At 38.3% G+C, this 14,179-nt stretch overlaps 1 protein-coding gene across 2 annotated transcripts in view; it reads right to left on the reverse strand.

The window, feature by feature from the left end:
* VAPB (VAMP associated protein B and C) overlaps positions 1-14,179 on the reverse strand; it is a 32,225-nt gene that overhangs the window by 13,227 nt on the left and 4,819 nt on the right. For both annotated transcript variants that reach the window (XM_074843493.1, XM_074843492.1), the window contains exon 2: positions 2,314-2,466. In XM_074843493.1, coding sequence (XP_074699594.1) covers positions 2,314-2,466 — 153 coding nt within the window. The remainder of the gene's footprint in view (positions 1-2,313; positions 2,467-14,179) is intronic.

Below are 14,179 nucleotides of genomic sequence, written 5' to 3' on the forward strand. Positions count from 1 at the left end.
GCTCTATTAAAGAAAAATTCAACCACAGCACAAGGGGTTCAGTTTAGAATGTTCTAGAAAATAAAGAATTAACATTTATAACCCCAGAATTCTACCTATCTACCTATAAATTTACCTTAATATATTACCTAAAGAACAATGAATGTGTACTGCTTGCATTTTGAAATACAATGTTAATGTAACAACTGGCAATTTAGGATCATTATTTATTATTACTAAGTTATTATCAGCATAAAATTACGCAGAACACAAATATGAGCCTGTGATTAAATATACCGTAGCCATTTGCGAAACTAACCGAATCATAAATCACTAAAGTTATCAGGAAAGGGAAATTTTCAAAGCTATGTAAGCAAGAGCAAAGCATAGCTTAGGGTTAGCACAGGAATCTCTCATAATGGGATACTTTAAGTCAAGTCTTGGACTAGATCCACATTCCAGCTGGTATGCCGCTGGGAAGAGTTGGGCTGGAAAAGCAAGAAAGATGTAGGCATGCTGGTAGCATAACACAAGATGGTTCACACAACACTTGCCTATAGTACATTCTGCTCAAGGTAGAGTGAAGGGTCATTGTAAGAAGTTTAAGAAAACACTCAGTGTTGAGATCAAGATGACATTAAAAAAAACTTGGTATGTGCCTGCAAAGGAAGTAGGCTTTTAATTTTGAAAGTTCATCTGAAAGATGAAAAGAATCCCCATCTTTATAGCATGAAGATAATTTGTAGCTAGAAACCATGCTAATTTTCATTATCAATTCATTGATTTCTATGCATTTAATATGCTTGCCTCAGGCTAGTATAGATGACAGACAGCTTTACTTGGGAATTGTCCCGAGTTTTAAAAATCTCAATTTCTCTCTAGAGAGCTTTTTCATTTACATATTAGTCTTTTCAGAGCTTACTGGATACGTGCTAGCCTTTTCCTGCAGTACAAGTGCTATGCCTGCCCCACCGTAGCTACCACATTACACTGGTTATCTCCTCACTGTGACACTTCCCAGAGATTAACTGCAAGTGAGGCACAATTCTGCAATCATACGCACGCTCAATTTGACACAACAGAAATCCCAAAGACAACAGATCAATGAATGTGCAAATGTAGGCATGCATAAGACAATTTACAGGATTAGAGTCTCTTAATGTTACAGTGGGAAAGTATTTTTGGGATCAATTTTTATTTTGTTGAAGCAAGCTCTCCAAGGGTGAGGTGTTTAAATATTTTACATTATATTAAGTAAAAAAACAAAGTCTTAATTTTTACACTTTGATTTTTTTTCAAGTAAAAAGCAGTAGTTTTAGCTCCCAAATTTTTTTATTCTGGGTTAGAGAAGTTTGGTAAGAGACTAATGGCAAACTGTATAACCTATCAGTAAGTAATTTTTCTTATCATGCCAATATTAAAATTTATTAAAAGCCGTAAAACAAATCTGCATGTTTATAGAAAAGAATTTCTTAACTAAAAAGTCAGACTTTATTCATGCAGTATGCCACTACTATATCCTTTGATATAATTTTTTATTAAAAACATGGATCAGAGAAGTCACTGAGAAAATACATCACTTTCAAGCATGTATCATCAGCAAGTTAATAATATACAGACATTCTGTTTATGGGACACAGTCAGCTCTTTATGCTTTCAAAGTGAGCCACTCCTTTGCTTTTCCATTACCAAACTTAGGCAAGTCAAGAGCTACTGACTCATTAGAGAAAATCATTAACTTTTCCTATGGAACAGCAAAGATTTAGTCACTTGACATTTCTAACACCAAAGCATATTGCATCTTCAAGGAACACAAAACAAGCTTGGTTTGAAAGTAAATGTTTTCAATATTGGTTATATTAGGCAGTTCGACAACAGCCAACACCAGTTTCACCTGGTGTGGCTGCAGTCTGCTCAGTTTTATTCTTCCCTCGATGTGCCTGTCCCAAGCACTTGTTTGACCTTGCGGTGAGCTGGTTCAGGAAGTTAAGCTGGCAAAAAACTAACTGTAGAAAAATAATCCCACAGGGAGAGCAGAGCTGCAGCAGTACTGGTTTGGATAGGCTGGCTAAGGCTGCTAATGAACTATATAAATCATTTATGTATTTCTCCCCTTTTTTCCCCTCCAAAATAGGATATAAATCCAAACTTGTTACTGCTAGACCAGGAATAAGGCAAGTAAGGATCTATGAAATGGCTGCTTCTCCATGAAATCAAAACCTCTTGCTTTTACAAACATTCAACAAAATACTTTCAGATTGCAAAGCATTCCAAGAAATAATTGATTAGAAGAAGCTATTTTCAATCACCAAAAAAACTGCTTGAATGGCTTACCAGAAACATTAATTGATGTTCCTGCATCGATAATTCCACTGTTAGGCCTTACACAGTATCTACGTGGTGCTGTGGTCTTAACTTTGAAGCACACATTTCTGTCTGTAGGATTGCCGAGTTTCAGGTTTGTAGTGACAACATCTGTGAAAGGACCTGAGGAGGACAGCAAAAGCAGACTTGAAATCACACAGAAAGTACTTTTCAAGCAGAGGCTAAGCAGGCTCTAAATCTCTGTTCACAAATCTTATAAAGTAATTGGATGTTCAATTTCCATCTACGGCACATACAGATAATCGTGCACGCAAAGCTGAAGATGCAGTGAGGCCTCGGAGCATTCTGATGTGCAGCATGCTCCAACAGTCACAGCCCAACAGCTGAAGTTGATCATTAATAGCAAAACAAAAAGGAGGAAATCATTTATACATGGTGCCAACACAACAATATGGCATTCAAATGATGCCAAATTCTCTGCTGTTATCACAGTTACTCCATTCTAACTACTGAATCCCAGTAAACCCAGGCTTACAGAGATGCCATATATACCTATGTTTCAGATGACAAATAGGGGAGTACAGTACAGTATGTTAACGGGAAAAGGAATGACAAAAAAACCTGTCTACTACAGATTCATCTGCATATTTTAAGCTGTACCTCCACAGAAGCAGGATTCCACCAGGTATTCAGAAATGCTGTACCATAGCCAGCAAGGTAAGCATTCAGTGTGCATCCCCTTCTCCTAAACTGTTTTTTGTTCTTTTTTTTTTTTTTTTTAATTCTTCTGGCTACTAGAAATGATAATCCAGAAGAAATCTTCACAAAATAGCCTACCTCACCCGAGGCAGGAAATAACCATGTGGAAGTAGGAAAATTCTTGGACACTGAGAGCACTGGCAAAGATGTCAGTATTAGCAAAGCCAGAATCAAACCATTGTCAAGTTCTGCAACACCAAGCGCAGGCAAATCAATTTCTCACAGGCTCACAATCTAGTTGAAAACTGCCAAAATCCTTCAGGTTAAAGGAAAGGCTAGTTACTAATTTTCTACAAGACACTGATACATCAGACAAGTAGCACGCAACTGCAGTGCTTGCTTAGATGGTAAAGAAGTAAAATTAAAGGAAATATAACCACACTTTGATCAACTGTCTTCTGCATAAAAGTAATTCATTTGATTCCTGAATAAAATATCTTCATCTATCCTCAGGAGTAAAAGCAAATTGGTCAAAAAAAGCACTGAACCTTTCCTTGCAGAAATGACAGCCCTAAAATTTAGAAAGGGTGAATGATGATGATAATAAAGATACTAGCAGAAAACACTGCACCATCCTCCTCCTGCAGCACGGTTGGCTTAAAATAATTTGTTTCCTTTTCTATAAATTTATCACACAAATATTTCTCCTAAGATGACATTTAATACAGCTGTAAAAGTATTACAATCCTGCAACCTTATCCTCAACCCAATTTGTTTTAAGTAATTAGAAGGGGAAAAAACCCCAAAACAATCACACACAAAAAAACCCAACCAGACAACAATGTAGCACCTGCACTCTGAACAAGCCAGCTTTGTATTTACAATGCAACCTGGTAGCAAAAAACTGAAGCAATAAAATTTTCAGATTCCCTAATAAAGATTCACTAAACCTGTGCCTGGTGAAACACTGAGATTTGAAAGAGAATGAAACACAGCTGTCAAGTTCTCTCTGTGTTCTGCATGCAGAGACAGACTTTAAGTCTAATGGAAAATAACCGGGCAGAAGCACCCAAGAGTTGTTAAAGAAGTTAAACAAGCCAAACTATCACAAAAATCCAGCAAACATTTAGGTGTGTAAAGACAGTAGCAGATCTTCAAGACAGCTCTAACTGGGAGAAATCTAACATTTCAGGCGAAATTACTTGATGCCTAAGCGTTAGGGATGTGTCTTTACTAAAAAACTACAGCTTGAGCTATTCCAGCACAGAGGGAGGGTCGTCTGTACAAAGCCCTACATATGCAGCTGCATCCTCAACAGTGCTTTACTAGTCTGCACGCTGGGATAGATTTCCTGTGGGAAATACCATGTTTTTACTTGGCTGATCCACGAATACATGCTGGATTTGTATGCCCCAGCACAGAGCTGCTGTTTGTAATAGTAATACGAAAACAATTCTGTGTGTAAAATAATTTCCAAATGGAGTTACTTATTGCTAACATAGATCATACCAAAATATTTGGCAGCAAAACCTTTCAGCAGACCGAATTCATTTCTTGTCTGCTTGACGTTTACTCCTCTTTTCTGTCCGCTAAACTTTAACCAGTTTCTTTAGATACCTTTTCCCCAAATTACAGGTTTTACAGATCAGCCAGCACAACTGTACTAGAAGGCTGACGTCTGCTTTCAGCAGCCTTGTGCGCAGGCATACTCCTTATGGCACTGCTGTTCAAATACTGTAGCAAAGCAAAACAGAGCAGTCAAACACAGGATTAAAGTGCCATTATAGGTGTTTTAAAGCATGTAAAAAAGAGAAATAGACAATAGAGTATTACTCAGGGGTAATTAGGGCATGGCAGTGAAATATTATTGGTTGGCCTGACTTTTAGAGCATGGCCCATGGACTGTCAATTCAGCCTGAAATGAAACCTTGACAGCCTGTTGTTAGATTACTATAGCCTAGGTTAGACATTTTGGGGGGAGGCTGGAGTATATGGGGGAACTGAGCCTGGAATAAACACAAGCTAATTCTGTACTGGAGATACACCCTTGCTTTCTAATGTCTGGATCTGAGCACTGCAGGTAAGGTTAGCTTGGATATTAACTAACAGTCTAGGAGACACACATCTACCCTGGAGCTTCATTTTTCAACGCAAGACATGAGGACTTCTGGAATCACATCCCCAGATACAGTAAGATAAAATGCTCTACACTTCTTTCCAAAGCCTTTGTCCTCACTGCAAGTGGATGGAATATTCATAAAAGTATATGCAACACTTCGATAATGCCTGTACCCCCAAGGTGGGCTGTAAGCACAATTACAATCAGATTGGTGCATCTGGATGGTACTTGAGATAAAAAAAAAAAAATCAACAAGTTGACTCTGCAGTGAAGACTGACTTACTGTGTGCCTAAACAGAAGCTGCACTCTTAAAAAACCTTTATTTCATAACATTCAAAACAAAATAATGTATTTTTGATTGCTCTTAATATTTCTAGATAAGTGAAACTTATATTGGGGCAGCATGCTTTCCAAGTAACAATTCACACTTTAAAAAAAAAGGAACTATTTTTCTCTTGTGTTTTCAAAGATCATGAGAAAAATGCCACTGGTGTCATTCCAAGGACAAAGTTATGGGAAACTCAGGGTCTGTACATGCATTATCTGACATGGGGTTGTCATGGGAGCAAGCTGTCTAGAAGGAAGAATGTAGTAAATAGAATTTGGCAGTGAAAGTTTGGAATATTCCACAAGGGCTTGATGACTTTTTTCCTGCCAGTTAGAATAAAGTCAACTTGTGTTAATGCAAACTGGGCATCTAGTGATATGCAAACTAGCAGTACTACTTAAAGAAAAGAAAACATCACCTCATATACTCATGCAACAACAAACAGTATCACGGTTTTTCCAGAGGGTCACTTTTCAGCAGGGTTAGTTTCAAACTACAGCTGTTGCTTTCCACACAGGAGTTATGCATACAATCCTTCACATTTGAAGATCACAGCATTATCTCAGAATTTGCCACGCTCCATTTCCTATTCAAACACCAGTGCTGTACCAATCTTTCCTAAGAGTGCCATTCTGCAGTGTACTGCATTATAATATCCCAGATCATATTAGTAATAATACAAAAGCCGGAGAATTAGGTCAAAAGAACATGATGTCAACTCTATTTAAATTTTAAATAACTCTCATTGCAATAAAAATTGCCCATAATTGTACCAGCAAATCCCGGCTGATAACTTTTTGATCAGCACAGTACTTGCTACAAGTTTCTTGCCACTCACTACTCACAGTAACCATGTTACACAGCTACATCATTCGCACCGAACCTTAATACAATTATTCTCACCTTAACGAAAATCTCGTGCTTTAGCATGGCAAATAAACAATCCTCAGACACATGTACTTTCAGTGCAGCAAGACTGCTGCTGCAGCACTGTCTGGCATGTGAAAGAGGGCAGCGCCAGTATCAGCAGAGGTAAAGCTCTGATGGCACAGGCTGGGGCAGGAACATTCAAACCAAACAGGCGGTTCTCTGCAGATTCGTATGTGCAAATACTACTACATCTTTATAATTAACTACACACATTAGGTGGGCCACAGTCCCAGGGTTGCCTTATTCATGCATCAGTCCATCTCTCTGCTGAAAGGGGAGGTGGTCTGACCTCTCATCTCCACCAAGTGCTTAGCTGCACACCGTTCACCTGCTTGTGCTGAGAGCTGAGCCAGGGAGCTGCTTGGGCTGAAAATTAATCCACTTACAAGACAGGGAGGGAGGGAGGGAGGGGACAGAGGGGAAGAGAAAAAGGAGAATCAGTTTTCAGCCAGATCAAGCAGCACTCAGGACACTGGCATGAGGGAAACTGCATCTTTCTGCACAGCTTTCTGCCAAATTAAGGCAACAAGGTCTCATATTTAGTAGGTTAAAGCTAGCACATTGAGGCTTACACACCGCAGTCACACCTGCAGTGTTAGCATAGTTTTCAAATTAAGGCACATGCCTAAATTTTTTGTGCTTAAATCTAATGCAAATTCTCATCTGTTTAAAGCCGGGCATCCCCTAAAAAATGTAGTGAACTGGTGCTTATCAGAGCAAAAGCACTACAGGAGCACTTGATACAATTGTAGTCATATTAAACTGGCACCTGTTAATAAACAAGACTATGAATAAATTCTCATCTAGCTGCCCATGTTATTCCCAGAATGTTTTTGATGCACTTTCATCATCTCTCCCTAAACAACTTTTACCACTCCAACTCAGCACCACAGACACGTATCCAAAAGCCAGGTAATTGGAAACCAGCAGAAATACAGATAGAGCTTCTAGTGAGACAACCCCTCCTATACTGCCTTTGTGCAAAGCAGTGGAATGCGACAATAGGAGGGGAAGGATGGTTAATCCCATCGATGTGTCAGATGAAAGCCATTCATCACCTGACATATTAATCAGCCTTAGAAAAGTAACGAAGGAACCTTTAATAAGTTAGAAAGCAGCAGGTGAGAAACTTAAATTGTTTTGTGGCTATTCTCAAGAGCCCAAATCCTACACGTTGATGTGTCCTGACTAGTAAATGTCAATGCAGAGCAATAATTCATTCAGTGAAAGAGCCCCATTAACCTTGCATGTATGAGATGGAGAGGGTGGGCATTGAACATGGTACTTCAGGCTCCCTTCCCCATCACACACATGCTGGCTCCTGCTCCACAGTGTGAAGAGCCTCCCCACCAGCTCAGTCAGCCCCTCAAAATGGGGATGGACCTCACCCTGCTCTAGCATGTACACACCTACTGCAGCGTCTTAACGAGAGCGCATTAGCACCACCGACAAAACAACCACCACTTAAGAACACAGTCATCTCTCCATCTGAATATTTCATCCTTTCCACGTATAACTTTTCTTATCATAGTATCCAAATTGTTTCTCAGTTCCTTTACTTCGCCTCTGACAGTACCCAAATGATTTCATTTTATTTCCACGATTTCTCCCATTTTATTTTTGGGGGTGTCTATCAGCAATAGAGAGGTACTCAAAAACACTATCGTGAGCAAGAGGGCTCACTAACAGGTGTGGAACTTGACTTACTGTATACTTCTTTTTAAAGTTTACATATAAATTGATGACCTTTGAAGATAAACACTAAAAATGAAAAAAGCCGAAATGTCAAGCAAGACATCTTGAGATATCAGCCAGGTGCCTGTGAATCAAGAACACCCAAGATCCAATCAAACTCTCCCACCTTCTTACTTGTCTTTAGACAAATCACTTAAGGGCTTGATCTTCTGCTATTAAGAGCCTTAAGAGTTGATAGCGACTCCAAAACAGAAGCAGGTTTGGACCCTTACAGTTTTCCTCTCTGTGAAGTCAGGAGAATACTTATCTAATTACAGAAAATCTTGTGAAGATTAGTGTTTTAAAAAGTACTGTATGCCAAGTTTTAATCATCATCATCATCTAGCTCTGGAGACATTCATAATTAAGTGAGCACCCGCAACTTTTGAAATCAAAGAAGTCGAAGAATGAGAAACAAGAGGGGCCTGTGTTGCATAAACATCTGATTTCACAAGTAACTTGCTGAGAGAATCCAACAACTCCAAATTTGGTAATTATTTTTAAGAAAAACCTAGGCTGCTCTTAATCCTTGTGTAAACCACTCACAAACCTTTCAATCTCAGCTTAGATTTCAAATGGAAGCCGTCAGAAAACCCCACGCCTGTGGAATCAATTTCTTTACTCTTACCATGACTATCCTCACCTGAAAGAGCCCTTGAAGCGAAGTGACAAGAGGGAAGTGGTCATTTCCACTTCTGCTGTGTTAAGCAGTAGAAGCCTTGATGAAAAAACTATTACAAAAATAGAAGTGCCATCCAAATCACTCCCCATGCAATAGCTGACGCAGTGGAGTAATTTTTTTTAAAAAAATATGTAATCAATAAAATGATCTAAGAGGAAAAAAAAAAAAGATGATGTAGAACACCAACAAAATTACATGATCCAGATGCCAAAGTTGGAGCAAGGTTGCCAGTAAATTATCCCATTTGGACGGATTAATCAGTGTCCCTCTCTGGCCTATTTTGCCACAAACTATTTTTGCCAGAGCATGCCTCATGCTTAATGGGGGGGAAAAAAAAAAAAAAAAAGAGAAAAAACAAGTAAGAAACGCAAGACTATTTTCAGGGTATCTATTAGTATGTAATTTTTGTCACTTTTTATTCCTCAGAGGATCATTAACAGTTTGACTTCACAGTTGTAAGGACTGAGAGGCTACACATAAGCTTGCCAAGAGAAATGGAAGAATATGCCCTTTAAGTAATTTTGGTACCAGTGTAATTTGTTTTTTTCCAACTGATCTCTTCAGAGTTTTATTACACCCAAACATTACTTACAGCAATCTTCAGCAACAAGATTGCGCAACACAAAATATTTTCTCTACATCCTAAACTTAAAGCAGTTTTCCACACACAATTGCATAAACAAGAGACTGATAGCAGAGTTGGCTGCTTTTAGAGGTATATCTCTGTTTCAGCTGTGCTTTCATATCCTTTTAGAACCAAATGCCAAACGTATCATATTACTTTGTTCATTCCACTCACAAATATCACATGTACTAACTCTCCCCAGGTATGAAAATGGCTCAGAAAATAGTGGCATACTCCCTTTTGATAGTGGAATAGTAGCTACATCTCTTTCAATAAGCATGACATAGTAAGACCTGCTTATAATAAGACACCTACTTATTCTACACGGCAAGAAGCCTCATTCATGGGGGTTGCTGGGTGGATATTGAAAGGATACTGAAACAAAGCACAGGCCCCCAGGGAGAAGTGGGGATGCAGCAGCAGAGAGCAGAGCGCAGCATAATGATGGCCTGATGTGCAAGCTTCCCTGGCAAAAACAGTGCTAAAGACCGAACATAAAGTATCTCCCCAGAAGAAGCATTGCAATTTTAATCACCATCCCAAACTGTACTTTTTCCTGTACTTCTTGTGAAGCAATTTTTCCTGGTCTAATTTCATCACTAATTTCCATTTCAGATGTACATTAAAATGGTAGGGAAGCAGCAACTTCACTACTCTAATTTTATGCTCACATACACTCTTCAAATAGACAAATTCGATGTGTAACTTAAATAGCAACTGAGCAAATATTTTAAGTGCAAAACTATGCATAAATTGCAAATATCAGAAGAAACACGCAAAATTAGAGATTTTGGGATGCACAGTGAGTAGCTGCTTTTCTAGTAAGTAAAAAAAAAAAAAAAAAGGCAGTAAGAAACTAATTATAGCTACCAATAAGGAAGGAATCCTGAATTTAGCAAGATACATTTCTGGGGAACCACCTGAAAACCAGCCTATTCACTGTGCTTTCAGAATCAAAGGAAAAAAAATTACCAAACCAAAACCAAGTCAGAAATTTAGTCAGAAGCAGTGAGAAAACTTAATGAGGAAAAAAATACCTGACAGCTTATACTGTCTGGCATAGAACAAGATACAAACGTGAAGTTGCATTCTCCAAACCTAAACTTCCGTAAGCATTATCTGTGCCACCGTATGATGCCAGTAATTGTAGTGCAAAAACAGCTATACAAAGAAAGAAAAAAAAAAATATCTTACTGCTGTTATGCTTCCTTCCTAGCCTGGTGAAAATGTAGGAAGGCCAGAGAGGAGACATTGCAAAACAGAGGAAATTATGCATGCGCATATTTTGAAAAGATGCAAAATACATTGTTAATTCACATATCACAAGAAGCAGCAGTTGCAAATATAAACAGGCAACAGTGGCAGTCCAAACATGGAACCGCATACAGGAGGGCTGGACTCCTGCTTGCAAGAAACATTAGAAGCACCAGTAAGGATGAAGTAACTGGTTAGATGAAAAGGAGCAGTCACAGGAAAAACAAAAAAGTGCACTTTTTTTTTTCTTAAAGAATTACAGTCATTTGACATGCCTTCTACAAGCACAACTAACTTGAATTAGGTCTTTCAAATTGCTTGCAAAAACATAAGATTTGGCTCCACAGTGAGCCCCACACCTACATGATTTGATAATTTGCAATGTAAGCAACTGGATCACCAGGCAAACCTCCGCCTTCTCTATTTTTTCCACCCCTTGTGGAAATCAACCAAGAAAACAGGATTAAATTTATAACGATAAAATCTTTAATCCATAGCACCATGCTATGACGGACTTCGTTTACAGCTCAGAGAACCAGACACTAAAGTAGTTTAGTAAAGAGATTATTTTCATAAAGTATTTATAATAATGTGGGATAAAGTACTGCAAGCAGCAGCAGTACCCAATCTGTACAAATGTTTTTGAGGCCAGAAGAATTAGAGTTGAAGTAAGCAATTTTCAGAACACCTATAATACAGAAAAGGACAGACTCAGTCAACTCTCAGTCTGGTCTTGCTAGTGTAAACACTCAATCACTTCTATCCATGTGCATTTTAATCCTGCACTGAATTAAACATGGAAATGGTGATTTGCTTTGCATACATTTTCAATGACAGCAAGATTGTGACAGCTGTTCCAGACTGATGGCACAAATCCCTCTTTATGAAAGGTTGCCTAGCAGGCCAAGTCTCAACTTCAGAACATCCCAGACATCTCAGAAAATATCCTATATGCCTCTACAGACACCTCAGTCTACAAAGCAGGTACGAAAGGATTTATATATTGAATAAGTATTGGGTCAAATGCCAGAGGAAGACACCTGGCATGAGTCTGGCTCCTAGTTTAGATAAACTGGTATTTAAATATTCATATATGTATGTAAAATAGGCTTCCTTTCTGCCTCTGGTCATCACACAGGAAGACCACACAGGAGGCTTCGATGTTACTTGTGGTAGGAACTGTCACATCAGTGTCAGAGCCTCCCATTCAGAGAGGAGAGGTCTAACTGGGAAGGAGTTCCTGACCTAACCACTTAAATCAGTGAGAATTTACTTGGAGTAAAAAAAACCAAAAACCAAAAACCAAACCAGCTTGCAGCAGCACAATAATAATGTTAAAGATCACATTCCCTACAAGTACAAAGATGAAATTTAAGTCTGAAACAACAGCTGTTACCACAAACAAAACTGTTGCAAACATCATCAATAAAGCTTTCAAAGCCAACCAACTACACTGACAGAAAAAGCAAAAAGGCTGTTATTGTACCAACTATGAAATGCATTCAGTAGTTATTAGTTGTCCCCAGCAGGGAGCAAACATAAGACCAATATGGTAACAAGATAGTAGAAAATGAGTGTGACTGCAAGATGTGGGCAGAATTAGCAAGGGTCATTTGATTCCTGCATTGTCTCCAGCTAGGCAGAAAGCGATGTTTAGAGGCAATCTAAAAGCAAGAAAAAAGACAAACCCTTGGGCACCCAGTTTTCTAGAAAAATTGCATAACAACATATGCAGAAGTCGCTCATTTGATTCAATCAATACCTTCCAGAGCTGGGTGCATACAACAAATTAAGCTTCTTTTAAAATTGGGTATTTGTTCATAGGTGTAAGCTGACCTGAGCTTATAAAGTTGGATCATTCGCTATGGTGATGATGCCTTTTTTCCAGTTGAGTTTCAAAACAGACCTGACAATCTATTTAAAGGTTTGTACTCTAATTTTAAAATCTTAATTCTGAATTATGAGTGCAATTAAACAAAATTCAGCCTTGTATTCAAAGGTAGCTAACCTATTTTAAAAGAAAGAAAGCATTGCATGACTACTGATAAGTTTTTAATTTATAAAACCTGTGAAGTGAGACAAAAAAGGCAGTAATTTCATTTCCAATGAGAAGAAACTATCAGAAACTCCTGTGCAAATTTCTACTCCAGATTCCTCTTTCACAAGTGATAAGACATTGCACATGGCATGCAGGGTAGCAGCTGGTAAATACAATTTACTGCTAAGCATCTGTGTAAACCTGCACCCACTATGATACATCACCTGTGTCTTTATTTTGACATGATAGCCATGCTCCTAGGATTTAAGGCAGCCACCCCTGACCCTACACTTACGTAAGTATTTTCAATATAATTTTGTTTTCAGATGTATTTTCTGAAGTGATGACTAGGACACATCCCATCAACCAAATCAGACTGGCAGTCCACCACACTGGTGAGCTTTAAATAACAAACTTGACAAACTTTTTCACGTGTCATTGCAATGGTTCCACAGCTCAAAGTGAGCTGAAAATTGGTGCACAAACATGAGATTCCCAAGGAATGGGAAATTACGAATGTGTCCCATCCCTTACAATAAAGGCAACCAGTTGATCATATTAAAAACACAAAATCCCCACAAAACTAAGTAACCACCAAATGACAGTCACTTGTGCTGATTTTATCACTGCATTAGGACCTTCCTTGAAATAGTAATACCTTGATCCCATTAATGCTTGTTACTTCAACTGCAATTCTTAAAATCTATGCAGTACAGTATTATTCAAAAGCCCTTAACCCATAAATCACATTGGCCAAAGCCTTCAAGCAGATTGTGAGATTTTTGGAAATAGTCTTGGGAGACCTAAATACATTAATTAAATTTAACAGAAAATGCAGCTAAACCTCCTTGACTGCTTCACACATCTCAAATAATTGTTACTTGGCTCTCTAACCATCCTATTCAAAGTTTCAAATTTCTGGTAGCCCCCACACGTACACCTCCTTGCCCCTTTCCCAGTGGAGCTGTTCAGTGTCATGTCTCTAGTGCACAGGACCCCAGCTCATTAATGAAGCTCAACAGAAGCACTATCTTCAACTCATTCCACCTTTCAAAAAATGAGATGTGTCATGAGACACTCATAACGCATCACTATCTTGCTTTTATCTCCAGTCCTTTTCCTTCAAACACTACTCTTTTAAAGTGAAGAGTCTATGCAAAATGATGAAGCAATTATAAAACTAATGGTGCACGTGAAATCAGAATAATTCAGTGAGATGCAGTGAATCTGTACAACTGTAACAAACACTTAATAGAATAAGCTATTGATTTTTAGCTGTTTCAAGAATAAGCGAGCATAACATGAACTGCAAATATTTAAGTGTCACCTGAGAATGACTAATTTTGTTTGATAGTTGGGCTATATACTTAGATTTGTTTAGATTTAAGAAGCCCGCTTGTTATTTAAATACTATGTCCTATTTTTAAGTGTATAACTTGACAGATGTGAAGGTTTACTTGTATTT

This window comes from Strix aluco, chromosome 17, assembly GCF_031877795.1.
Source record: "Strix aluco isolate bStrAlu1 chromosome 17, bStrAlu1.hap1, whole genome shotgun sequence".
Taxonomy (NCBI): domain Eukaryota; kingdom Metazoa; phylum Chordata; class Aves; order Strigiformes; family Strigidae; genus Strix; species Strix aluco.